The sequence below is a fragment of the Phocoena sinus genome, chromosome X (assembly GCF_008692025.1).
Source record: "Phocoena sinus isolate mPhoSin1 chromosome X, mPhoSin1.pri, whole genome shotgun sequence".
Lineage (NCBI taxonomy): Eukaryota > Metazoa > Chordata > Mammalia > Artiodactyla > Phocoenidae > Phocoena > Phocoena sinus.
In genome coordinates, this window is record NC_045784.1 from 130,725,940 (window position 1) to 130,751,672 (window position 25,733).

General features: G+C 44.2%; 1 protein-coding gene across 7 annotated transcripts in view; it reads right to left on the minus strand.

Annotated features, from left to right (window-relative positions):
* GAB3 (GRB2 associated binding protein 3) overlaps positions 1-25,733 on the minus strand; it is a 78,995-nt gene that overhangs the window by 31,541 nt on the left and 21,721 nt on the right. For all 7 annotated transcript variants that reach the window (XR_004347957.1, XR_004347958.1, XR_004347961.1 and 4 more), the window contains exons 2-6: positions 17,978-18,281; positions 15,664-15,877; positions 14,798-15,276; positions 2,049-2,104; positions 1,354-1,573 (exon numbers count right to left, since the gene is read on the minus strand). Coding sequence is in view for 2 of the 7 variants with exons in the window: in XM_032618852.1 (XP_032474743.1) it covers positions 1,354-1,573; positions 2,049-2,104; positions 14,798-15,276; positions 15,664-15,877; positions 17,978-18,281 (1,273 nt within the window). In the remaining 5 variants the exon portion in view is untranslated. The remainder of the gene's footprint in view (positions 1-1,353; positions 1,574-2,048; positions 2,105-14,797; positions 15,277-15,663; positions 15,878-17,977; positions 18,282-25,733) is intronic.

A 25,733-nucleotide genomic window follows, 5' to 3' on the forward strand; every position in this document is an offset into this window, starting at 1 on the left:
CCATATTGCCAGTGACTTTCGTGCTGCTCAATCAGTTGCCCGGGAGCCTCAGACCTGCCAGGTGCTGAGCTGAAAAGGACATATGCGTCGTGTAGTCCCCGGGGAGAAGGTCTCTCCTGGCTGTGATGCACCCTGGTCTCGGCTTCACTGACCAGCCGCCTCCTGGCTTCACCCCCTGCCTCTCCTGCTTGGGCCGCAGGGTCCAACCCCGGAGCCACACGTTTAAGAACCAGCCCCTCCTGGCCCAGGCGTCCCAATTAATCCACAACCACACGTCCAACCAAAATCTCTGCGCCTCCATCACTAGGTCTTTTAGAGCTCTAACATCCAACGTGGTAGCCACTAGCCTCATGTGGCTATTGAAATTTAAATGCATTAAAATTAAATAAAATTTAAAACTTCAGTTCCTCAGTTGCACTGGCCACGTTTCACTTGTTCAACAGCCACATTTTCCTCGTTACAGAAAGTTCTGTTGCACAGCGTTGCTACAGAAAAGTCACTGAGCGAAACAACAGTATCTACCTCAAAGTTACAGGTCCCTGTGAAATGGTTTCTGGCCAGCCTGAATGGCTACTTCCTCTAAAGCTCACGAGACAGGGTCTGTTCTCCTATTTAGTACCTATTGAATAACTCTACTTTTTCTTCCAGGTGGTTTGGACATATCTTTCTCCCTGCTTGCTCGCTCATCTGTGCCTCTCCCAGAAATGTGATTTGACTCGAATTGAAGAGGGGGAGCCTGGAGAGGACCGGGCATAAGCAGACGACTTAGTTCCAGCTCTGGGCGGGGCCACCTGAAGCAGCAGAGCCGGCGATGGAGCCAATGGAGTGTCAGGGGTCGCGGTCACGGTACCAGGTATTTCCTTGGAATCGCCCAGCCCTACTGGGCAGGTGACGACGAGCGAAAAAGGAAGTTGGCAAGTTACCCTGACCTGCTTTTGCTCGTTCCCTCTTCGCCCTCCTCCCTGCCTGTTCCGGCCACTCACCTCTACGTGCCCCCGCCCCACACACCTCTTCTGCCGGGCGCTAGCAGGGCACTGAGTGATGTGGCATGCGACCAGGTGTGTATCAGGAATCAGTGTCAAAGGCCATTCTTGGCTGCCTTACACAAGGTGGACGCCTTTGTTAGGGAAGCAGCCAAAGATGAGTCCTCTGGAGTGAACTTGGCTCCAAGTTCATCCTTAGGATCCTCCCCACTCAATCCCAGCCATTTCTCCCTGCCCTTGTGCTTCCCAGGCCTCTGGGCTGGTTTCTCTAGTGTCCCCTTCCCAGAGATGGTCAGGAGGGAAGCTTTGCCACACAGCCACCAGACCTTGCTCCCCAGTCCCACACAGCAGGCCTGGGGAAGTAACTTACGTTTCCTCTGAGGCTTGAGATCTCTATTCACGGGGGGAGGCTCCAGGTCCGCCGGGAGCTTGGGCAATGGGCTGGAGATGCTTCCTGAGCTCATTGGGATGTAGTCGTCAGGGCTGCAGTGGGGTCCGAGAGCAGAGGCGGCGGCCTGGGGGCTCATGAGCACGTAGCTGTCCTCAGTGCTGGCGGAAGCTGGAGGGGACATTGGGAAGAACCTGCACGGCTGCAAGGGAAAGCACAGAATAGCCATGGAAACTGCTTCCAGTGGGCAGCCTCGGCTGCACATGGCATTCCAGTTGCAGATTTTCCAAGAATAACTTTGAACTTCCTTAGGAAAGTCAGACAAGCCTCTAACTCAAGCTCTGCCTCTGGATTTATCGTGTGAGGTAGGTGATGACTCGCCTAGATCTCATGCTAGAAGACAGAGGTTAATGAATTTATGCAAATGCTTTAAGTATCATGTGATGACTTCAGCAGGTACCCCAAGTTTGGGGAAGCGTCTGGACCATTAGAACTGGCAGGGTCCTCAGAGCACACAAAGTCCAGTAGCTCCCGACAAGTTTAAGCCTTAATGGGAGACTGGAGGGGTCCTCAGAGATTCACAGTGCTGTCTTAAAAGACATCATGGGAACATAAATAGGTCAGGCTATTTTTCTGGTAAAAATTGAGGCTTAAAGAAACTCAAGTACCAAACTTACCAAATTTAAACTTAGCCGCTTATCTCGGTGTCTTAAAGATTGGCCTTCTACATCACCTGCAAGAAACAAGCAGTGTGGTGAAAAATGCGGACAACATCAATTGACACTAGGCTCCAAGTACCTATGCACCTCAGGGCCCTGTGTGCAGCTCCAGGGAGGGAGAGAGACTTGCTATTGAGTCTAGCTGGGCAGTCAGAACACCTTCCCCCCACAGATGGAAAGCGGACCAGATTTTGAAGAGGTTGCTGTATGATGGCTTCAGTTCTCTCTGTGAACTGGGGAGAGTCAGAGCCAGTAATTAACAAATGCTCGTTGCATTTGTTACATGAATTTTCTGCACTTAGAGATGGTAGAGACAGAGCTGGAGGTCTGAGGAGAGGGCAGCAGGCGTGAAATAGTCCTTGTGATGAGCAGCAGCGTGAATCGGTGACCATGAATTTCTGAAGCAAGAGTCAGCACCTCAGGTACAGATCCGGAGAGAGAGGAGAGCTGGATGAATCCAGGATCAGACATTTGTGAGACGGATGTGACATAAACAGTGTGACGTAAACATTTAGAATAGCTGTTGAACTGAAATAGGAGATGTCCAGAAGGTAGCAAGATATATGGGCCTAGATGCAAATGAGACCTGCTCAGAGATGGCAGTCAAAACCTCAGAGGAGAGGACATGATCTAGGCTGTAGATGTTGAGAAAAGGTTAAATATAAAATCCTAGAGACTCTCAATATTCAAAGCGTAGGAAGATGAGCACTGGCTCATGCTGAGAGAGAGCAAGTGGAGGAGGAGGAAAGGCAGGGGCCCTGAACTGCGAGAGCCCATGGGAGGAGACGGCGGCCGGTGGCGGGGAACACCGCCAAAAAGGGCCCTCAGCACGTGGGCACCGGAGCAAAGTGTCTCCCTAGAACTTGGACATGTGGAAAAGCCAGGCTGCCTCTGAGAAATAAACTGAAGAGTCAACATCATCTTAAAGCAAGAGAATAACTCCCAGCTCAGAATGATGTGATGGAGATTGATGGAATTAAGACCAGACACTATCAAACTCTCAGAGGAAAACTTAGGTAGAACACTCTCTGACATAAATCGCAGCAAGATTCTTTCTGACCCACCTCCTAGAGAAATGGAAATAAAAACAAACAAATGGAACCTAATGAAACTTCAAAGCTTTTGCACAGCAAAGGCAACCATAAACAAGATCAAAAGACAACCCTCAGAATGGGAGAAAATATTTGCAAACGAAGCAACTGACAAAGGATTAATCTCAAAAATTTACAAGCAGCTCATGCAGCTCAGTAGCAAAAATAAAAAACAATCAAAAAAATGGGTGGAAGACCTAAATAGACATTTCTCCAAATAAGACATACAGATGGCCAACAAACATGAAAAGATGCTCAACATCACTAATTATTAGAGAAATGCAAATCAAAACTACAATGAGTTATCACCTCACACCGGTCAGAATGGCCATCATTAAAAAGTCTACAAATAACAAATGCTGGAGAGGGTGTGGAGAAAAGGGAACCCTTATGCACAGTTGGTGGGAGTGTAAATTGATACAGCCACTATGGAAAACAGTATGAATGTTACTTAAAAAACTAAAAATAGAGCTGTGACTCAGCAATCCCACACCTGGGCGCATACACAGAGAAAAACAACTCAAAAAGATACATACACCCCAATGTTCATTGCAGCACTAGTTACAATAGCCAGGACATGGAAGCAACCTACATGCCCATCGACAGAGGAATGGATAAAGAAGATGTGGTACATATATACAATGGAATATTAGCCATAAAAAGGAATGAAATTGGGCCATTTGTAGAGACATGGATGGACCTAGACAGTGTCATACACAGAGTGAAGTAAGTCAGAAAGAGAAAAACAAATATCACATATTAACCCATATATGTGGAAACTAGAAAAATGGTATATATTATCCTATTTGCAAAGCAGAAATACAGACACACATGTAGAGAAGAAACGTATAGACACCAAGGGGGAAGGGGGGTGTGGGATGAACTGGGAGATTGGGATTGACATATATACACTATTGATGTTATGTGTAAAATAGATAACTAATGAGAACCTACCGTATAGCACAGGGTAACCTACTCAATGCACTGTGGTGACGTGAACGGGAAGGGAGTCCAAAAGGGAGGGGGCATATGTATATGTATACGGCTGGTTCATTTTGCTGTACAGTAGAAACTAACACAACATTGTAAAGAACTATTCTCCAATAAAAATTAATTTTATAAAATATTGAAATCATAATCCAAGAAAAGGTCTACAAATAAAGTAACACTTGAATCTAATATTGAAAGGGCCCATCAAGTACCTGGAATAAATAAATGGTCAATTCTACCCAGAATGTAAAATCTATTAAAACATTATATCAATAAAAATGACAGAATGAAACAGATGAATTAAATAACCAGTTCAAAGCTAAAAAAGAACAATAGAGAAAATGAAAAGAAATTATAAAATAAAGATAAAAGCAAAAAATAATAGAGTACAGAGAAATAGTGGAATTAATTTTTTTTTTTTTTTTTTTTTTTTGCAGGCCTCTCACTGCTGTGGCCTCTCCCGTTGCGGAGCACGGGCTCCGGACACGCAGGCTCAACGGCCATGGCTCACGGGCCCAGCCACTCCGCAGCATGTGGGATCTTCCCGGACTGGAGCACAAACCCGTGTCCCCTGCATCGGCAGGTGGACTCTCAACCACTGCGCCCCCAGGGAAGCCCTGGAATTAATTTTTAAAAATCAAAATCTTGGTTTCCTGGGGAAAAAATATAACCTAAAGGCAACCGACTAGCCAATCTAATCAATAAAAGAGGAGGGCACAAATATGCAAAATAAGAATTGACAAGGAAAAAATCATCATTGAAACAGAGGAAACTTTTTTAAAAAGAGACAATTCTGCATGCCTTTACACAAATAAATTTTAAAATCTAGATGAAATGGATAATTTTCAAAAACATACACCACAGCAAAATTGACACAAAAAATTTCCAAAGACTAAAATAGACAAAGTTACGAAGATCAGATGGTTTCAACAGACAATTTTACCAAAACTTCAAAGACCAGACAGTCCCAGTGCTTCACAAATTTGGTCAAGAGTTTAGAAAATCAAGGAATATTTCTAATTCTTTTTATGAAGCAAGTATAACTTTGGTAGCTAAACCTGATAAACATAAAATATATCAGAAAAGTACAGACTAATATCACTTATGATTAACAATGCAAAAATCCTAAATAAAATATTAGCAAACGTCACACCCTCTTTGAACCATTACTGTAAAACTTCTCACTACCCTCTCCAAGTTGGGACACACAGTTTTAAGGGTATTCGCCTGCTGCGGCCCCCTTTGCCTGGCAAAGCAATAAAGCTATTCTTTTCTACTTCACCCTGCAAAAAATATTAGCAAACAGAGGAAGGTGGTATTACTGGAATGGCTGAATGAGGAGCTCAGAAAAGCCATTCTCCAAAAAACAATGATACAAGTGTACAAAACTATTTTTAAAAAGTCAAGCACAACTATTTGGGGACTCTGAAAATTTACCAAAAGCATACAACAAAATTGTTGTATATTATATTGGGAAGGATTTATTGGAAAAAAAAAAACAACCACTGGACATCTGGTAAGAACACTGAGAATCTGTGGCATTTTAGCTTGGGGTGCTCCCATACCCCTCACCAGCTCACTCAGAAGTAGTTCTACCAGGGCAAGGCAAGTCGTGAAGACCAGAAGCTTCTTTGCCAAAGGGATCTAATTTGATTTGGATCAAAGCATATAAAAAACTCCATTCCTCTAGGTACTATCAAAAGCATTCCAACAATTCATTTCATTGGGGTTCCAGGAGAAAAGAGAGAGAAAAGCATTGAAAATGTATTTGCAGAACATATGGCTGAAAACTTCCCAAACCTAAAGAAGGAAACAGATATCCAGGTACAGGAGGCACAGGGGGTTCCAAACAAAATGAACCCAAAGACTCACACCAAGACACATCATAATTAAAATGGCAAAAGTTAAAGATAAAGAGAGAATTCTAAAAGCAGCAAGAGAAAAATAGTCATTTACAAGGAAATCCCCATAAGGCTATCAGCTGATTTCTCTGCAGAAACTTTGCAGGCCAGAAGAGAGTGGAGTGATTGATTCAAAGTCCTAAAAGGGAAAAACCTGCAACCTAGGATAATCTACCCAGCAAGATCATCATTCAGAATCGAAGGAGAGATAAAGAGCTTCTCAGACAAGCAAAAACTAAAAGAGTTCATCAATACTAAACCTACCTTAAAAGAAATGTTAAAAGGTCTTCTCTAAGCAGAAAAGAAGGAAAAATCTATAGGAAAAGGGAAATCCCACTAGGAAAGGCAAATATATAGTAATGACTGAGGATCAACCACTTAAATAAGCCAGTACAAATATTACAATACAAAAAATTATAAAATCAACTATAACTACAATAAAGAGTTAAGGTATAGACATGAAGATGTAAAATATGACATCAAAAACGCAAAATGTGGGGGAAGGAAGTAAAAAATGTAGATCTTCTAGAATTTGTTTGAACTTAAATGACTATCAGTTTAAAACAAGTAGATAGGGCTTCCCTGGTGGCGCAGTGGTTGAGAGTCCGCCTGCCGATGCAGGGGACACGGGTTCATACCCCGGTCCGGGAAGATCCCACGTGCCACGGAGCGGCTGGGCCTGTGAGCCATGGCTGCTAAGCCTGCGCGTCCGGAGCCTGTGCTCTGCAACAGGAGAGGCCACAACAGTGAGGGGCCCGTGTACCACAAAAAAAAAAAGAAAAAAACCAAGTAGATACAGTTATAGGTCAACATATATGAACCCAATGATAACCACAAATGAAAAACCTACAATAGATACACAAAGACTAAAAAGAAAGGAACACAAACATAACACTAAAGAAAATCACCAAACCACAAGGGAAGACACAAAAAGAAGAAGAAATGAACAGAGAAGACCTACAAAAACAACAAGAAAACAAGCAATAAAATGGAAATAAATACATATCTATCAATAATTACTTTAAATGTCAATGGGCTAAATGCTCCAATCAAAAGACATAGGTGGGCTGATCAGATTAAAAACAAGATTCTTCAATATGCTACCTACAAGAGACTCACTTCAGGGCTAAAGACACACAAAGACTGAATGTGAAGGGGTGGAAAAAAATATTTCATGCCAACAGAAATAACAGAAAAAATGTGAGTAGCAATACTTCTATCAGACAAAACAGACTTTAAAACAAAAGCTATAACAAAAGACAAAGAAGGACACTATATAATGATAAAGGGATCGATAAAAAAGAGGATATTACACTCATTAACAAATATGCACCCAATACAGGAGCCCCTAAATATATAAAGCAAATACTAACAGACATAAAGGAAGAAATTGACAGTAACACAATAATAGTAGGGGATTTTTACATCCCACTGACATCAATGGACAGATCATCCAGACAGAAACTCAGTAAGGCAACAGTGGTCTTAAATGACACAATAGACTGGTTGGACTTAATAGATATCTACAGGACATTCAATCCCAAAACAGCAGAATACACATTTTTTTTCAAGTGCACATGGAATGTTCTCCAGGATAAATCACATGCTAGGCCACAGAACAAGTCTCAACACATTTAAGAGGATAGAAATTATATCAAGTATTTTTCCAACAACAGTATGAAACTAGAAATCAATTATAGAAAGAAAAATAGGAAAAGCACAAATGTGTGGAGACTAACCAGTATGCTAATAAGGATCAATGGGTCAATGAAGAAGTCAAAGAGGAAATCAGAAAATAACTCGAGACAAGTTAAAATGGAAACACAATACTCCAAAATCTATGGAATGCAGCAAAAGCAGTTCTAAGAGGGAAGTTTACAGCAATACAGGCCTTCCTCAAGAAACAAGAAAAATCTCAAATAAACAACCTAACCTACCACCTAAAAGAATTAGAAAAAGAAGAACAAACAAAGGCCAAAGTCAGCAGAAGAAAGGAAATAATAAAGATCAGAGAGGAAATAAATAAAATAGAGATAAAAAAAACAATAGAAAAGATCAATGAAACCAAAAGCTGCTTTTTTGAAAAGATAAACAAAATTCATAAACCTTTAGCCAGGCTCACCAAGAAGTAAAGAGAGAGGGCCCAAATTAACAAAATAAATGAAACAAGAGAAATAACAACTGATACCACAGAGATTAAAAAAATCATAAAAGAATAGTACAAATAGTTACATGCCAAAGAATTGGAAAACCTAGAAGAAATGAACAAATTTCTAGAAATATACAACCTGCCAAGACTGAAACAAGAAGAAACACATAATTTGAACAGACCAATCACTAGTAGTGAAAATGAATTTGTATTAAAAAAAAAAAACTCCCAGAAAATAAAACCCCAAGGCCAAATGGCTTCACAGGAGAATTCTAACAAACATATAAAGAAGAACTAATACTTATCCTTCTCAAACTATTCCAAATAATTGAAGAGGACGGAACACTCCCCAGTTCATTCTACAAGGCCACCATTACCTTGATACCAAAACCAAACAAAGACACTACAGAAAAAGAAAATTACAGGTCAATATCTTTGATGAATATAGATGCAAAAATCCTTAATAAATATTAGCAAACTAAATCCAACAATATATAAAAAGGATCATATACCATCAAAGAATCAAGTTGGATTTATTCCAGAAACACAAGGATGCTTCAATTTTCACAAATCAATCAATGTGATACACCACATTAACAAAAGGAAGGATAAAAATCACATGATCATCTCAACAGATGCAGAAAAATCATTTGATAAAATTCAACATCCATTCATGATAAAAACTCTCTTCAAGGTGGGTATAGAGGGAACGTATCTCAACACAGTAAAGGGAATTTATGACAAACCCACAGCTAACAGTATACTTAACAGTGAAAAGCTGAAAACCTTTCCTCTAAATTCAGGAACAAGACAAGGATGCCCACTCTTGCCACTTCTATTTAACATAGTATTGGAAGTCCTAGCCACAGCAGTCAGACGAGAAATAGAAATAAAAAGCAACCAAATTGGAAAGTAAAACAGTCAGTATTTGCTGATGACATGATACTTTATATAGAAAACCCTAAAGTCTCCACAAAATCTATTAGAACTGATAAATGAATTCAGCAAAGTTGCAGCATACAAGATTAATATACAGAAATCTGTCATATTTCTATACACTAATAATGAACTATCAGAAAGAGAAAGCAAGAAAATGGTCCTGTTTAAAATCGCATCAAAAAGAATAAACTTAACCAAGGAGGTGAAAGACCTATACTCTGAAAGCTATGCAACACTGATGAGGGAAACTGAAGGTGATACAAACTAATGAAAAGACATCTTGCGCTCTTGGATTGGAAAAATTAATATTGTTAAAGTGTCCATACGACCCAAAGCAATCTACAGATTTAATGCAATCCCTATCAAAATACCCATATTTTTCACAGAACTGGAACAAATAATCCCCAAATTCATACGGATCTTGACCCTGAATGAAACTATGAAAGACCCTGAAATGCCAAAGCAATCGGAGGGAAAAGAACAAAGCAGGAGGCATAACCCTCCCAGACTTAACACAATACTACAAAGCTGCATTAATCAAAACAGAATGATACTGCCACAAAAACAGACACATAGATCAATGCAACAGAATAGAGAGCTCAGAAATAAACCCACACACCTATGGTCAATTAATCTACAACAAAGGAGGCAAGAATATACAGTGGAGAAAAGACAGTCTCTTCAATAAGTGGTGCTGGGAAAGCTGGACAGCTACATGTAAAACAGTGAGATTAGAACATTTCCTCACACCATATACAAAAATAAACTCAAAATGGATTAAAGACCTAACTGCAAGACCTGAAACCATAAAACTCCTAGAAGAGAACATAGAACACTCTTTGCCATAAATCATAGCAATATTTTTTGGATCTAACTTCTAAGGAAAAGAAATAAAGGCAAAATAAACAAACAGGACCTAATTAAACTTAAAAAGCTTTTGCACAGCAAAGGAAACCACCAACAAAACAAAAAGCAACCTGCAGAATGAGAGAAAATATTTGCACATGATATGACCAACAAGGGTTTAATATTCAAAATATATAAACAGCTCATAAAACTCAATGTCAAAAAAACAAACAACCTGATTTAAGAATGGGCAAAAGAAGGGAATAGACATTTTTCCAAAGAAAACATACAGATAGCCAACAGGCACATGAAAAGATGCTCCAAATTTCTAATTATTAGAGAAATGCAAATCAAAACCACAATGAGGTATCACGTCATACCTGTCAGAATGGCTATCATCAAAAGGCAACAAGGGCTTCCCTGATGGTGCAGTGGTTGAGAGTCCGCCTGCCGATGCAGGGGACATGGGTTTGTGCCCCGGTCTGGGAAGATCCCACATGCCGCGCAGCGGCTGGGCCCGTGAGCCATGGCCGCTGAGCCTGTGCGTCCAGAGCCTGTGCTCCGCAATGGGAGAGGCCACAGCAGTGAGAGGCCCGCGTACAGCAAAAAAAAAAAAGGCAACAAATAACAAAGGCTGGTGAGGATGTGGATAGAAGGGAACCCTTGTACACTGTTGGTGGAAATGTAAATTGGTGTAGTCACTATGGAAAATAGCATGAAGGTTCCTCAGAAAACTAAAACTAGAGCTACCATATGATCCAGCAATCCCACTGCTGGGCAAATATCAGGAAAAAATGAAAACTCTAATTCGAAAAGACACATACACCCCAATGTTCATAGCAGCAGTATTTAAAATAGCCAAGACATGGAAGCAACCTAAGTGTCCATCAACAGAGGAATGGATAAAGAAAATGTGGTACATATATACAATGGAATATTACTCAGCCATAAAAATGAATGAAATTCTACCATTTGCAGTAATGTGGATGGCTCTTATGCTTAGTGAAATAAGTAAGTCAGACAGAGAAAGACAAATACTTTATGATATCATTTGTATGTGGAATCTAAAAAATAAAACAAATAATGTATTATAGCAAAGCGGAAGCAGACTCAAAACAAATAAATGTATTATAGCCAAACGGAAGCAGACTCATAGATATAGAGAAGAAACTAGTGTTTACCAGTGGGGAGAGGGAAAGGGGGAGGGGCAAGATAAGGTAGGGGATTAAGAGGTACAAACTACTATGCATAAAATAGATAAGCAACAAGGATATATTGTACAGCACAGGGAATTATAGCCATTACTTTGGAATAACTTTTTTTTTTTGGCCATGCTGCACAGATTGCAGGATCTCAGTTCCCCAACCGGGGACTGAACCCGGGCCCCGGCAGTGACAGCACTGAGTTCTAACCACTGGGATGCCAGGGAATTCCCTGTAATAACTTTTAATGGAGTATAATCTGTAAAAATACTGAATCACTATGCTAGACACCTGAAACTAATATAATATTGTTAACCAACTATACTGCAGAAAATAATTGGCCAGTGAAGTTCTTCACGTTAACAGGATGAAGGAAAAAAAATCACATGATCATAAAGTGTTTCAATAAATTCAATACCCTTTCATGATTTTTAAAAATAACATTTGGCAAAGTAGGAATATCAGAGAATGTCCTTAATCTAATGAATGGTGTCTACAAAAGTCTGCTGCAAACCACATTAGAATGGTGAGACACTGGAAGCTTTCCATGTGAGATTGGGAATAAGGCAAGGATCCCTGTAATTAATACTACTATTCAAAGATGTCCTGGCCTTCCTAGCCCAAGCACTGACATAAGAAAAAGAAAATGAAAGATATGTTATAAAAGAAACAACAAAGTTATTAGTATTTGCATGTGATATGTTTGTATACAAAGAAAATGCAAATAAATATATAGTTTAGGAAAGGTAGATACAAAATATAAAGCTTATTTATTTGCATGCAACAGCAAAGAAATTATTTAAAGTAAAATACCATTCGCAATCACGTAAAAATAACAAATGCATGGGAATACATTAATGAGATATGCAAGACTTCACTAAAAACCATATAAATTACAGACAGAAATAAAATAAGAAGGGGAATTCCCTGGTGGTTCAGTGGTTAGGACTCTGCGCTTTCACTCCTAGTTGAGAGGATGGTATTGGGGGAGGGGGAATTGGATGAAGGTCTGAAGGTGGTCAAAAAGTACAAACCTCCAGTTCTAAGATAAATAAATACTAGGGATGGAATGCAGGACAAGATAAATATAAATAACAGTGCTGCATGTCATACATGAAAGCTGTTAACAAGAGCAACTCCTGGGCTTCCCTGGTGACACAGTGGTTGAGAGTCCGCCTGCCGATGCAGGGGACACGGGTTCGTGCCCCGGTCCGGGAGGATCCCACATGCCGCGGAGCGGCTGGGCCCGTGAGCCACAACTACTGAGCCTGTGCGTCCGGAGCCTGTGCTCCACAACGGGAGAGGCCACAACAGTGAGGGGTCCGCGTACCACAAAAAGAGTAACTCCTAAGAGTTCTCATCAGAAGGAATTTTTTTTTTCTATTTGTTTAATGTTGTATCTACATGAGATGATAGATGCTCACAAAACTTACTGTGGTCATCATTTCACGATGTATATAAGTCAGATCATTCTGTATTCCTTAAACTCATACAGTGCTGTACATCAATTACATCTCAATAAAACCGGAAGAAAAATAAAAGAAGGATAAGGGATGTAGGCATGATAGATCCCAGTGGGCCTTGCATGCTATGCTAAGAAATTTAGATTTTATCCCAAGTGCAAAGAGAAGTCGTTAGATTGGTTTTTTTGTTGTTGTTTTTGTTTTTGTTTTTTTTTTGCGGTACACGGGCCTCTCACCGTTGTGGCCTCTCCCATTGCGGAGCACAGGCTCCAGACGCGCAGGCCCAGCAGCCATGGCCCACGGGCCCAGCCGCTCCGCGGCACGCGGGATCCTCCCGGACCGGGGCATGAACCCGCGCCCCCTGCACCAGCAGGCGGACTCTCAACCACTGCGCCACCAGGGAAGCCCTAGATTGGATTTTAGCAAGGAACTGACTATCTGATTTACATTTTTTAAGAGACCACTTGACTGCGTGTGGAAAACAGATTAGAGGCAGGCAAGAATGGTGGTGGTGTGACCTCAGGATAACGAGTTGTATTACAGTAAATAGATTCAGATTTCATTTATGCTTTAAAAAGAAGAGATAGTATGTATTTCTGTATTGTTTAATCGTTTCCAGAAATTCTTCCTGTTCGACACTGTTTGGGCAGAACCAGCAAGGCGGCTGAATCCCAAAATCGTCATGAAATCAAGAAATTACACCATGACGACTTGGAGAGCAAGCAGCTGAATGCAACAGAATGTGTTGCACGTGGAAAAAAGTGACGACTGACAACACGACCCCCCGCTTGCGTCATTTCACTGAGACTCATCACCTGAATAAGAGGTGAGATCCATCAACGAATTGGGTGGCCACGACACCAGCTTGTGTCTCTTTGACAAGCACACCTTGGAACACGGTGACAATGAGCCAGCCTCGGCGGGTGACTTCCCTGGTTGCCAAGGCGGGGCATGAATGTCGTGGTTACCTTTACCTTTTCTGTAAGTTGTACCAAAACACCCACTTAAGTTCTTTCATTTCTACTATTCCTTCCAATAAAATAATTTAGTAGCCCCTCCCCCCCAAAAAAAGAGAGTGGCAGTGGTGCAGGCTGGAGCAGGGGCCCCGATGGGAGACAGCAGAGCTGAGATGCAGACACCCCGCCACGGGCACTTCACCGATGGCAGAGGAGGGCTGGAGAGCCTCGGGGACAATCAAGGCTGCCAGGTCACTGGAGCCCCACGAGGATGATAACGAACCTGACCCCACTCTGCCGCCACGTACAGACATCGGTTCCTGGGGGAGCTCCATGTGGAAGGCACAACAATCCATGGGACGTGTCCCCTCTGCCTTATCAGCGCCATTTGGCTTCCATCCAGCACTGTTGTTTTGGTCTTTGTTTCATGGTCAAAACCTCCATTTCAATGAGTTTTAGCCTTTGTTTACCTTCGTGTGAAAGAATCCAATGTTTGGATGGAGATAGAGAAGAGGAGAGGGGAGAGAGGGAGAGAGAGGGAGGGAGAGAGAGAGTGTGTGCATGCAAGGCAGCCCTGTGAGAAGCAACAGAGTTCCAGAAAAAGGCCAAACAGGGACCAAGCCGATAGGGCTAGGTTAGCATTACCTTGGTGGTGATAGCTTGGCAAAAAGTCACATCACTTCAGCCAGGTAGAATTTGGAAAGAACATGTCAGGTGGGATGATGGATGAAGCGGATTGGATTGTTGAAAAATAGAGACAAGAGGTATGGTTTCCCACCTCAGTGCTCAGTCTGCATGTGAAAGGAAACGGATGGAACTGGGCCCAGCTTTGGCAAAAGACACCGCCTTCTGTACCAAGTGGATCCCGGAGTGGCTCCAAACAAACACCAGGAGCGTGGTCTCGTGTGGGCAAGGGCATGACTAGGGGACCAGGGATCTGACTTCTTTCAGCATCTACAGGGACCCACGTATACCTCTCCCGGTGGGGCGGGTGGGGAGCCTGGGAGTGAGGGCTGCTGCTCGGGGTGTGCGCTTCCACCCAGAGCCTGACCCTGCCGGGACACTGGACTGGCCTGAGCAAAGGATGCTGGACAACGTCCCCATGTGGACACAAGGAGGAAAGAGAAGCCAGGCTTCTCTCGGTACCGAAGCTTAGCATCTGACACTTACCTTTCCAGGTTCTCATGTTATCTAAACCAGAGAGAGAGATTCTTCTCGGTACCGCAGTGCCTCCTGGCTTCTTGATGCTACTGGGCCCACCGCACAGGAGCTGCTCCTCGTGGCGCCGTTCAGAGAGATGGCTTGGCTTAGGGGGGCGGGGAGGTGGCGTGTTGGACATAACATCTAGTTCTTTTACCCCATAGGGCAAGGAAGCTTGGTTTTGATCTACCTGGACGGTGGAGTTTAAGGAACTTTCCAGCACTGGTAAAGAAAAGTGGTCCCTGGACGGGCCATTGACATGTCTCGTGCAGATCAGGGCAGCCGGGGGCCTCGTGGAAGGGGCCTCTTGAGAACTGTTCCCAGGGCGTGAGGGGCAGGCCAGGCTCCCGGAGGGCAGTGGCTGCAGGCCGTCCACAAAAACGTCGTCGAAGGACACCTGTTCCAGTGAGCGCTCCGAGTTTGACCAGCTGTCACATCTGGTGGGGAGACTGAGGGAAGAAAAGCACATACATTTGACTGACAGGCAGCAAGTCCCCGGCGGCGGTAGTTGATACTGCTACATCCTTGGCACCCACCCATCCATGCCTCTAATGTCGCCTCTACAACACTCGGTGACACCAACCCCTTGATGCAGGGGGAAAAAAATGGCTCGTTGATTTTTTTCATCCTCTAAGTGTAAGGTACGTCTGAAAATGCAAGGTTGGAAAGGAAAGCCACAGTGCTGAAATGCATGAGTCATTCTGCTTGGTGTGCCACAAGCTTCGGCCTCGGTAGTGGTTGATAGGGATCTGTCCCTGCCCTGACGGCAGCAGGAAGAGAGGGGAGTGCACATACACCCACTAGAAGATGCTACAGCTAAACGGCTGGAGGCGTACCTGGCGTGGTGCAGTCTTCCCGTCTCGCAGTTGGATAGAATCAGATAATCAGGAAGGAAGAGAAACTCTGACTCACTTCCGGTTTCCTCAGTGGCTACAGTACTAGTGCTTGGGTCATCTCTTGGCAGGGAGCTGACAGCAGGGGCGGTGCAAAGGGAGCTGGCGGCAGAGGGCTGCACGCAGGAAGGCGTGTGAGAGCCACTCTCCACACAATCTGCAGGAGAAATCATTTCCCAGCTGAATGTTCAAGAATGGCTAGAACACAGTTTCTCAAATGGCATCTAAGAGGCCAAAGAGAAGATGCAAATCACAGCTGGTGTTTGTACTGATGGAGACCGTTTCCCCAAGCTATAAACAATGTCTGGGGAAGAAGGCCAATGTTCCAAGAGTGAAGTGCTGAATCAATTAAGAGCAAAAAACCCAAGGGCTCTTGGCCTAAAACTCTGCAGTTAGATAGTCTTCACACAGCCTCTTCATGGCCCTCGGCCACAGCTCTGCATCACTGTTTACTCACTCAACAAATATACTCACATTTTATATATATATATATATATATATATATATATATATATATATATACACACATTTATGCATAACAAATATATGTACATAGACTTACATAAGCATTTGTGCACATATGCAGACATGCATATGTAGATATATGTCTATGTCTATATAGATACCTACTCTTCCACCTACTGTGTGCCTGGAACCGTTCTAACTCTGCCCTCACAGCGTTAATGATTGACTGTTAGTGATGTCTAAGAAAAGGAATGAAAGAAATAAAGAGTTGTGATGGCTGGAAAGCCCACATTCATAAACTCCCAATGAAAGGCCTGCTTCTATTCCCCTTTTGAACCAAGTTGGCAGGAATGCAGGATTCCTGAGTCAGAGTCGTCCAGAACTGCCTGGGTTCAAGTCCAGGCTCTAGTGTATAGCTGTCCTGACCTTGGGCAAGTTACCCGCTTGCTCCAAGCTTCCTTATCTGTAAAGTGCTTATGTTCATGCTACATATGCCACAGAATCGGTCTGGGGATGAGACGAGCTAATACAGGCTTGGTTCTCAGATGACCAGTTAGCCCCTACATCCTCGTCAAAACTGAGGGGGGCTACAGGGAACAGAAGAGGTCATGGGGGGTTCCGGCTTCCTCCAACTTCAGGCCAGAGCTTTCTGTTTTCTGCCTGGTGCCTTACTTGTTTCTGTTCCCCTTAGGATATTGGGACACACGTTATGTATCTATATTTTAGCATAACTCCCAGATGAGGAAACAAACAGAGGAGACACATAACATGACACAAAATTATGTATCTGGTGTGGGCAGAATGTATGGACTGGGGTGAAGAGTGAGCAGCGGTGTGACTGAGTAGCTTCACTTAGTAAGCTTCCCTGGGTCATGAAAAGAAAAGGACTTTGCTGGCAGGAAGCACACACACCCTCACGTCTGTCTAAAGAGAGATGCAACTCTGACTCTTCTGCGCCACCTAGCGTTAGAATGTGGGTATTTCAGTGGAAGATGATAAGCACCAGTAAGGACGGAAATGCTGAAGCAACTGTAGACCATGGGATTTAGGGGCAAGGTTCTGCCGGCTAGACTAAGAGACTAAAAGAAAGCAGACTCGAAGTCTCATAGTTTGAAGATCAGGGCATAGTGCCAGGGCCTCAAGAACAAAATCCATGAAGGAGAGTTCACTGTAACCCCAAGTGCTTTATACCCAGTACATTATATAGAAAGGGCAGTGTGTGTGTGTGTGTGTGTGTGTGTGTGTGTGTGTGTGTGCGTGCGCACGTGTGTGTGTAAAAGAGAGAGAGCAAGAGTGAGAGAAAAAGAGCCTCATGGGTCATTTGCTTCCACTGCCCAGAAATGGCTCACAGCAAACTTAGAGCTCATTTCCGTTGCAGAGACCTTGAGCCACTTGGAGATAAGAGGAAACGTTACCTGCCCACGACACGTAGCTTAGTTCTGTCTTTCTACCTTCTAGTACTGAACAACCCGGTAGGCAACAGAAAAGCTGGAGTTCCTAGAATTTTTTAAAGACAGCGATATTTGATATTTCTAGAAAAACCGGCAGCAGCAGCATGGGGAAAATCAGAGCTGTACAGGACGTCCCCACCCACGTTTTGCTTTCACTGCATGCGCTCCCTGTAGCTCACGAGAGCAAAGCCAAGGTGAGGCTTTGAAGCCACCGAAGTGGCCCGTCACGCTCCAGGGGCAGCGCACGTGGCTCGGCCGCCGGGTCCTTTCCGGAGCTCCTTGGCACAAGCGCAGCGGCCCCCGCCCGCCCTTAGCCTCAGGAGCCCCCTGTCCACTCTTACCTGCACTGTCATCCAGGTGGCTGAGGTTGCAGACCTGACTGATGCTGTGCACCCACACCTGCATTTCTTCCTCCGTCTTGGCCACCAGATAGAACGTGCGAGATGCAGTCTTGACAACGAACACGAAATGGTTCTGGAATTCCTTACGAACGAAGCCCGGGCCCGCGTGCTTCCAGACGGCGCACTCGCTGAGGTCGATGGTGCGGATGGGCTTGCGGGCGCGCTGGCTGCGGTAGTACTCCAGGACGTCGCGGTCGCCGCTCAGGCGGCCCCGCCGCAGCACGAACCAGCGCCTGCGCCAGGCCTGCGGGGAGGCAAGAGGACACGGCTTCTCAGACTCCGCCGGCCGGACGAGGACACTGCCCACCGTAACAGTGAGGTGCGAGGCCCAGCCGGCGGCGTTGTCTGAAAGGACCCACGCAGCCTCTTCAAGTCGCCTTTCACCAGTGATTTTAATGATCGGTCATCACTGGGTAGCGTAGTGATGGGACTCACACCCCCAGGTCGATGAGAGCTATGCAGTCATCACAAGTGATGCAGCAAAGGCGTGCAGTACAAATTTATGTGTGCCCATGCTTTTTTTAAAAAACAACAACAATAATGCAGAACAAGAAGGAAGCTTTCTTATCACTGTCTACCTCAGGCCAAAAGCCAGTATCATACACTCCAATCAGTGCCATCTAACGTGGTCATTTGACTTGTAGAGAATTGCTCAACAAGAAAAGAAGAATAGTGTACATTGGAGAGGAAAGAGGGTTACCATTAGCTGAAGTTGATGTGATTGTCTTTCTGTAAAATCCCCAAAATGAAGATTAAAATACAAGTACAATTCTCAGAGAATTAAGTAACGTGCTGGTTCTGTTTCCTATGTGACAGACTGTTTTCTAAGGGCTTTACCACAACCTATTTCATCTCCAAAACTATCCCATGGGACAGGTAACTATTTTTATGTCCATTTTATGTATGAAAACATTGAGGTTCAGAGAAATTCATGAGCCCAAGGTCACACAGCTAAGAAGCTGTACGAATAGATTTGAACTCAAGTGAGGGTGGAAGGTTCACTAAATATGAAGTAAAAAAAATAGAGGGGACTGTGGGCAATTCTTTAGAGATGTCTGACTGTAAAGGGGGAGAGCTCTGGGGTCCAGGGAGTTTTTTGTAAAGATGGAAGACACTTCTGCATCCACCCCCCTAGGTCAGCCCGTCATAAGGGCTGGGGGCCGGGGCGTGGGGCAGGCACTGTCTGGCCTAAAGGATCCTCTGTTCCCTGCGGAGAAGCACCGTAACAATAGGAGAGAGCTGCCTTTAGTGCTGCAGGATATGGGAGAGCCAGACCTTGAGGTCAGATGGTCTGGCAAAGCTTACCATGACCAAAAAAGAGAAGAGAATGATGCTCTGCGCGCCACTGCAGCTTCAGGTGTGCCTGACATGTTTATATGCCCACCAGCTTTCATCCAGAGGCCGGGAGAAAAGGGAAAGGGCACCGTGTGCAGTGTTCTCAGCTCCCTTCCTGCCCAGGGGCTGGGAGATCTGAGGCAGCAGACCATCTGATGAGGCCATGAAGAGGGAGAGGGGGCTCTCACACCTGACCTGCAATCATGGCTCAGAATTGAAAGCTGCTTTGAGGCCATGGCAAGAGGCAGCATCAGAAGGGTGGCGGTCACCCCACATGGGGTTGGGACAGAGAGGAGGAAACCGTGCCTTCAATAATGGTGTAAAGCTCTAAGGAGAGATCTGGCCACTTGGAAGAGGGACAAAGCAGTGTAATTAAGTCCTTGTTTTTAAGAAAAGAGAAATAACAGCATGTTTGTAGGCTCCTGGGAGTGATGGACGAGGGAGAGAAGCATTAATCATTCAATAAATTCCTGTCACAAAAACATGGTACTGGATGGGGTGGAAGGAGCTCCCGCATCACCGTCAGGATGAGAGAACACCCTGGGGTGCCCGGGGTACCCCAAACTTTCCAAAGGTCACTTTGGTAGGGAAATGTGAAGAGGAACTTTGTTGTACTTCCCAAAAATGATTCTAAAAGAGGAAGTCAAATTGGATGCTGAAACAAGTTTCAAGTTAACTGCTCTTAGTTTTATAGAAACACATTTCTTATCCTTTAATAACAGTGTTGGTGGGCAGGGGGGGAGGGGTCCACAATGCATCCTGCCAGATGGTGGAGATGGGGAAGGGGGTTAGAACTGGTCCCTGAAAGAGCTCACCATGTAGCTGGGATGCCGAGAGGCATGGAAATATGAAATGGATAGATTTCAACCCCGGGTAAGGAGCGCCCTGGTAGGAGAAGAATGACACAGACATTCATTCAGCAATTATCTGTTGGCACCCTAATATGCTAGCCACTGGTCAACAAGCCACGGGCCCTGCCACTCAGTCTCGTGGGCAGCAGGGGAAGTGGGCACATGGATAAACAGACAACTGCAGTCAGCGAGATCAGTGCTACAATAAGGGAGAGCCAAAATGCTATGGGCATACACAAGAGACATCCTCTGGGATGACGTGGTAGCCAAGCTGACACTGAAGAAGGGCCAAGGAAGCAGCAGCATCTAGCACAGTCTGCATGCAAAACTCGCCAGCACGCCCTCCCTCAGGTTTTGGAGGTTCCTTAAAAAACTACAAATAGAACTACCATACGACCCAGCAATCCCACTACTGGGCATATACCCTGAGAAAAGCATAATTCAAAAAGAGTTATGTACCACAATGTTCATTGCAGCTCTATTTACAACAGCCCAGAGATGGAAACAACCTAAGTGTCCATCATCTGATGAATGGATAAAGAAGATGTGGCACATATATAGAATGGAATACTACTCAGCCATAAAAAGAAACGAAATTGAGCTATTTGTAATGAGGTGGGCCTAGAGTCTGTCATACAGAGTGAAGTAAGTCAGAAAGAGAAAGACAAATACCATATGCTAACACATATATATGGAATTTAAGAAAAAAAATGTCATGAAGAACCTAGAGGTAAGACAGGAATAAAGACACAGACCTACTAGAGAATGGACTTGAGGATATGGGGAGGGGGAAGGGTGAGCTGTGACAAAGCGAGAGAGAGGCATGGACATATATACACTACCAAATGTAAAACAGATAGCTAGTGGGAAGCAGCCGCATAGCGCAGGGAGATAGCTCCGTGCTTTGTGACCGCCTGGAGGGGTGGGATAGGGAGGGTGGGAGGGAGGGAGACGCAAGAGGGAAGAGATATGGGAACATATGTATATGTATAACTGATTCACTTTGTTATAAAGCAGAAACTAACACACCGTTGTAAAGCAATTATACCCCAATAAAGATGTTAAAAAAAGAAAAGAAAAGAAAAGCAGAAATAACGTGTTCTTGGAGCTCTTTGCTAAGTAGGTGAAACCACGCTTCTGGGCTTCTGGAAGTGAGAGACATGTGACAAAGACCCTTGAAAGCAAGCAGCCAGCACCAAAGCGAAGCTCTTCGTAGTGACACTGTTCCACAAGGAAGTTATCAAAAGGACTCAGGAGCCAACCTGAAGATACTCCCACTGGTCGAAGATGGAACAATTCGAGCTTTAATAAATATAATCATTACGGTGGCTTGAAATCCATCAGATATGTTTAAATCTGGGAGTTCATCATGATATTAAAAGAGAAAAAAGAATTTGTCATCCTCAGAGGCTGTGATGGAACCACTTCATTATCTTTTCATAAATGTATTCTGCTTAACAAAGGAAAACCAATGATAGAATTAGAATCTCGCCATTCTGCTGTCCACAGTGAAATCATAGGTAGAGGTGTTCAGCCTCAACAGTTGCTAACTTATGAAGAGGAACCAGCAGACGTGAAAGTTCCACCCGCAAAGCCAGACAGTGGGAAATTCTGTGATCAAAGGCCCAGGTTCTTCAACAGATAAATGACAAGAAAAAGAAAGGACAGAGGTGATCCATGGAGTAAATGAGTCTTAAAAGATGTATGAGAAATTTTCTGTGGGATTATTTTTTATTGAAGTATAGTTGATTTCCAGGGTTGTGTTAGTTTCAGGTGTACAGCACAGCAATTCAGTTATACATATATTCTTTTTCAGATTCTTTTCCATCATAGGTTATTATGAGATAGATACTGAATATAGTTCCCTGTGCTATACGGTAGGTCCTTGTTGGTTATTTTATATATAATAGTGTGTGTATGTTAATCCCAAACTCCTAATTTATCCCTCCCCCATCCCCTTTGGTGACTATAAGTTTCTCTTCTATGTCTGTGAGTCTGTATCTGTTTTGTAAATAAGCTCATCTGTATCGCTTTTTTAGATTCCACATAGAAGTGATATCATACCGTATTTGTCTTTCTCTGTCTGACTGACTTCACCCAGTATGATCACCCTGTTGCTGCAGGTGGCATTATTTCACTCTTTTTTATGGCTGAGTGACATTCCACTGTATTATAGTGTCTAGGGGATGCTCTTTTGAGTGATAAAAACATTTAAAAACGCAAAGAAGAGATTTCTCTGGATAGGACATGTTCATGCTGCATTCACTATGGGCCAGGCACTGAGCACGGCGGGACCCAGGGGCTGCTGGCTCTTCCAACTGGGGAGATGTTCACATTTCACAAGGGCAGGATTGCGGGATTCCACAGCAAAACACTGTCAGTTTGCCCTGGGCAAATCGCTTCTCCCACTGCACACCGATGGGCCCTGAGGGCTCTTCTAGCTCTGACCATAGAAAGATGTTTCCCATAAGCCTTTTCAGCCAGCCCACCAGTATCAACTCCAGCAACAAAACCCTGCAACATCCTGTAACCTTGTGGAAAGGTGTTTGTGCTCATTTCTCAAATATGAAGAAGGTATAACTGAACTCCTCTAGGAAGGTGTGTTGAGATCCCAGGCCTGTTGCTGATTCTGTGTTTACAAACACCTCCTGGTTGGTTCCTTGCAAGGCTGAGGTGGCTGCTGTGCAATGGCGGGCTTCCCATCCAGGGGAGAGGGACTGAGACTTGATTCTGAGTTTCCCTGTTATGGACTGAAGTGTTTCCCCCCCCACCCCCAAACTTCCTATGTTGAAGTCCTAACCCTCAATACCTCAGAAGGTAACCTGATTTGGAGACAGGATCTTTACAGAGGTATCAAGTTAAAATAAGGTCACTAGGGTGGGGGCCCTAATGTAATATGACTGGCAGAGTTGCCAAGACAGATCAGCATTCTGGATGGCTGAGGCAGCTGGAATTCGTAGGGAAAGGCACCAAAGAGGAGGGTGCTGAAAAGAGGGTAAAGAAAGAGCTGCAGAAAGCTACCTGGGAATTCCCTCACGGGACTTCGGCTGAATACTAACACCCACATGTGTTGGGTGAAACCCCATGAGGTGAATCCAAAAACAACTCCTGGACACCCACAAAGTGAATGACTACCCGAGCTCACACAGGGCTGGGAGATATTCAGACCAGCTCAAGTGGAGAAACCTGAAACATTCAGTAGAGACTCTAGAAAGGCCACACCTCAGAAGCTTTCAAGTTAGTGAATTACCTGACAAAGACAGCTCAACACTTTTTAAAGGAAGACAATGAAACCCAGACACTCAACAATATAATGTTTATGATGTAGAGCATTTTCCCCAAATTACCAGAAATGCAAAGAAGCACAAAAATGTGGTTCATAATCAGGAGAAAAATCATACAATAGACAGAGACCTAAAAATGACAGAGATGGGTTTCCCTAGTGGCACAGTGGTTGAGAGTCCGGCTGCCGATGCAGGGGACACGGGTTCGTGCCCCGGTCTGGGAAGATCCCACATGCTGCAGAGCGGCTGGGCCCGTGAGCCATGGCCGCTGAGCCTGCGCGTCCGGAGCCTGTGCTCTGCAACGCGAGAGGTCACAGCAGTGAGAGGCCCGCGTACCCCAAAAAAAAAAAAAAAAAAAAAAAAATGACAGAGGTGATGGAATAAGCACACAGTATTTTTAAAACAGCTCTTATAATGTATGACATTTAAAGGAAAATGTGATAACGAGGACAGAGATAGAAGATATAGACAAGAACAAAATGGAACTTGTGGAGGTAAATGTACAATATCTGAAATGAAAAATTCACTGGATGTGTAGAACAACACCTTAAGCATCGAAGAAGTGCTCAGTGAACCGGAAGTGCATTTTTAGCAGCTCCCGGGGGAGAAATGAACAGACTCCCCAGGGAGCTGCTAAAAATGCACATTCCTGGACCTCACATCCAGAAAGGCTTACTCACCAGGTCTGGCTTGGGGCCCAGGAATGTGCATTTTTAACAAGCATCTCTACAGATCGTGATGCATAGAAGCAGTGCCCTTTCTAAAGGTACCTGACTGGCCAAGGATGCAAAGGGAGTTCAAGATGGACCATTTCAACACTGAATTCCTATCCTTTTATGGGTTGTGAACCCCTTAGAAAACATGATGAAATTCATGGACCTTCTCTCATCACAAACATGTGTGCAGGGACTTCGCTGGTGGTCCAGTGGTTAAGACTTCACACTCCCAACGGAGGGGGCCCAGGTTCGATCCCTGGTCAGGGAACTAGATCCCACATGCATGCCGCAACTAAGACCCAGTGCAGCCAAAATAAAATTAATTAATTAAAAAAAAAGAAACGTGTGCACGTGTGTGCATACACACACACATACACACACTGTTCTGGATGGCTTTCCCTTATTGAACTTCACACACTCTCCCTCATGGCCTCACCCAGTATCATTTCTCTTAACAACCATCTATTTTCTGATGATTTACAAAATTATGTTTCCAGCCTAGATCTTTCCCAGAAACTTCAGACTCATGCCTAAGGTCCAGCTTCGAGACTATGCTCATACTTGTTGAGTGAACTAATTCCACATGACTTCACAGTGCCCTGGACCTAGGTTTAAAACACAACTCTTGAGAAATATGACTAGCTTTGTGGGTTCATAACGAACCTCATCACCACGATTTACTCATCACATATTTACGTGCTAGGAACTGGGGATGTGATGGGGAACCAGACAGACAAGTTCTTGAAGCTGGACATAAGGCAGTCAGGCAAGGCTTGGTCCAAGCCTTTTAACTCAAACACAGTAAATGCTCCATCCACACACTGAGTACACTGGGGTGTCAGCTACACATTTCTTTTTCTTAATTAATTTATTTTATTTATTTTTGGCTGCGTTGCATCTTCATTGCTGCACACCGGCTTTCTCTAGTTGCGTCGAGCGGGGCCTACTCTTTGTTGCGGTGCGCGGGCTTCTCAGTGCGGTGGCTTCTCTTGTTGCAGAGCACGGGCTCTAGGCTTGCGGGCTTCCGTAGTTGTGGCACATGGGCTGAGTAGTTGTGGTTCGCGGGCTCTAGAGCACAGGCTCCGTAGTTGTGGCGCACGGGCTTAGTTGCTCCGTGGTATGTGGGATCTTCCTGGACCAGGGATTGAACCCATGTCCCCTGCGTTGGCAGGCAGATTCTTAACCAGTGCGCGACCAGGGAAGCCCTAGCTACACATTTCTAAGATGAGCCTTTGTCAGTTCATAACACAGGCTATTGAGGCTGCAGATTACCATGGACAAAGGTTCAAAGTTGGAGCACTTTATTCCTACACTCAGTTCTATTTGCACAATAAAATAAACCTGGCTGGGTTAAACAAGTTTCACTTCTTGGGCTCCAGAATTCACTCCAATAAAAGTGAAGTGCCCTGTCTGGATTGTGTCCATCATCGAAAGACACTGAAGTGAACTGAGAAACGTCCTGCAAGTCTCTGAGGCTGGAAAGAGACACCTCTTAAACTGCTCTTCTGGC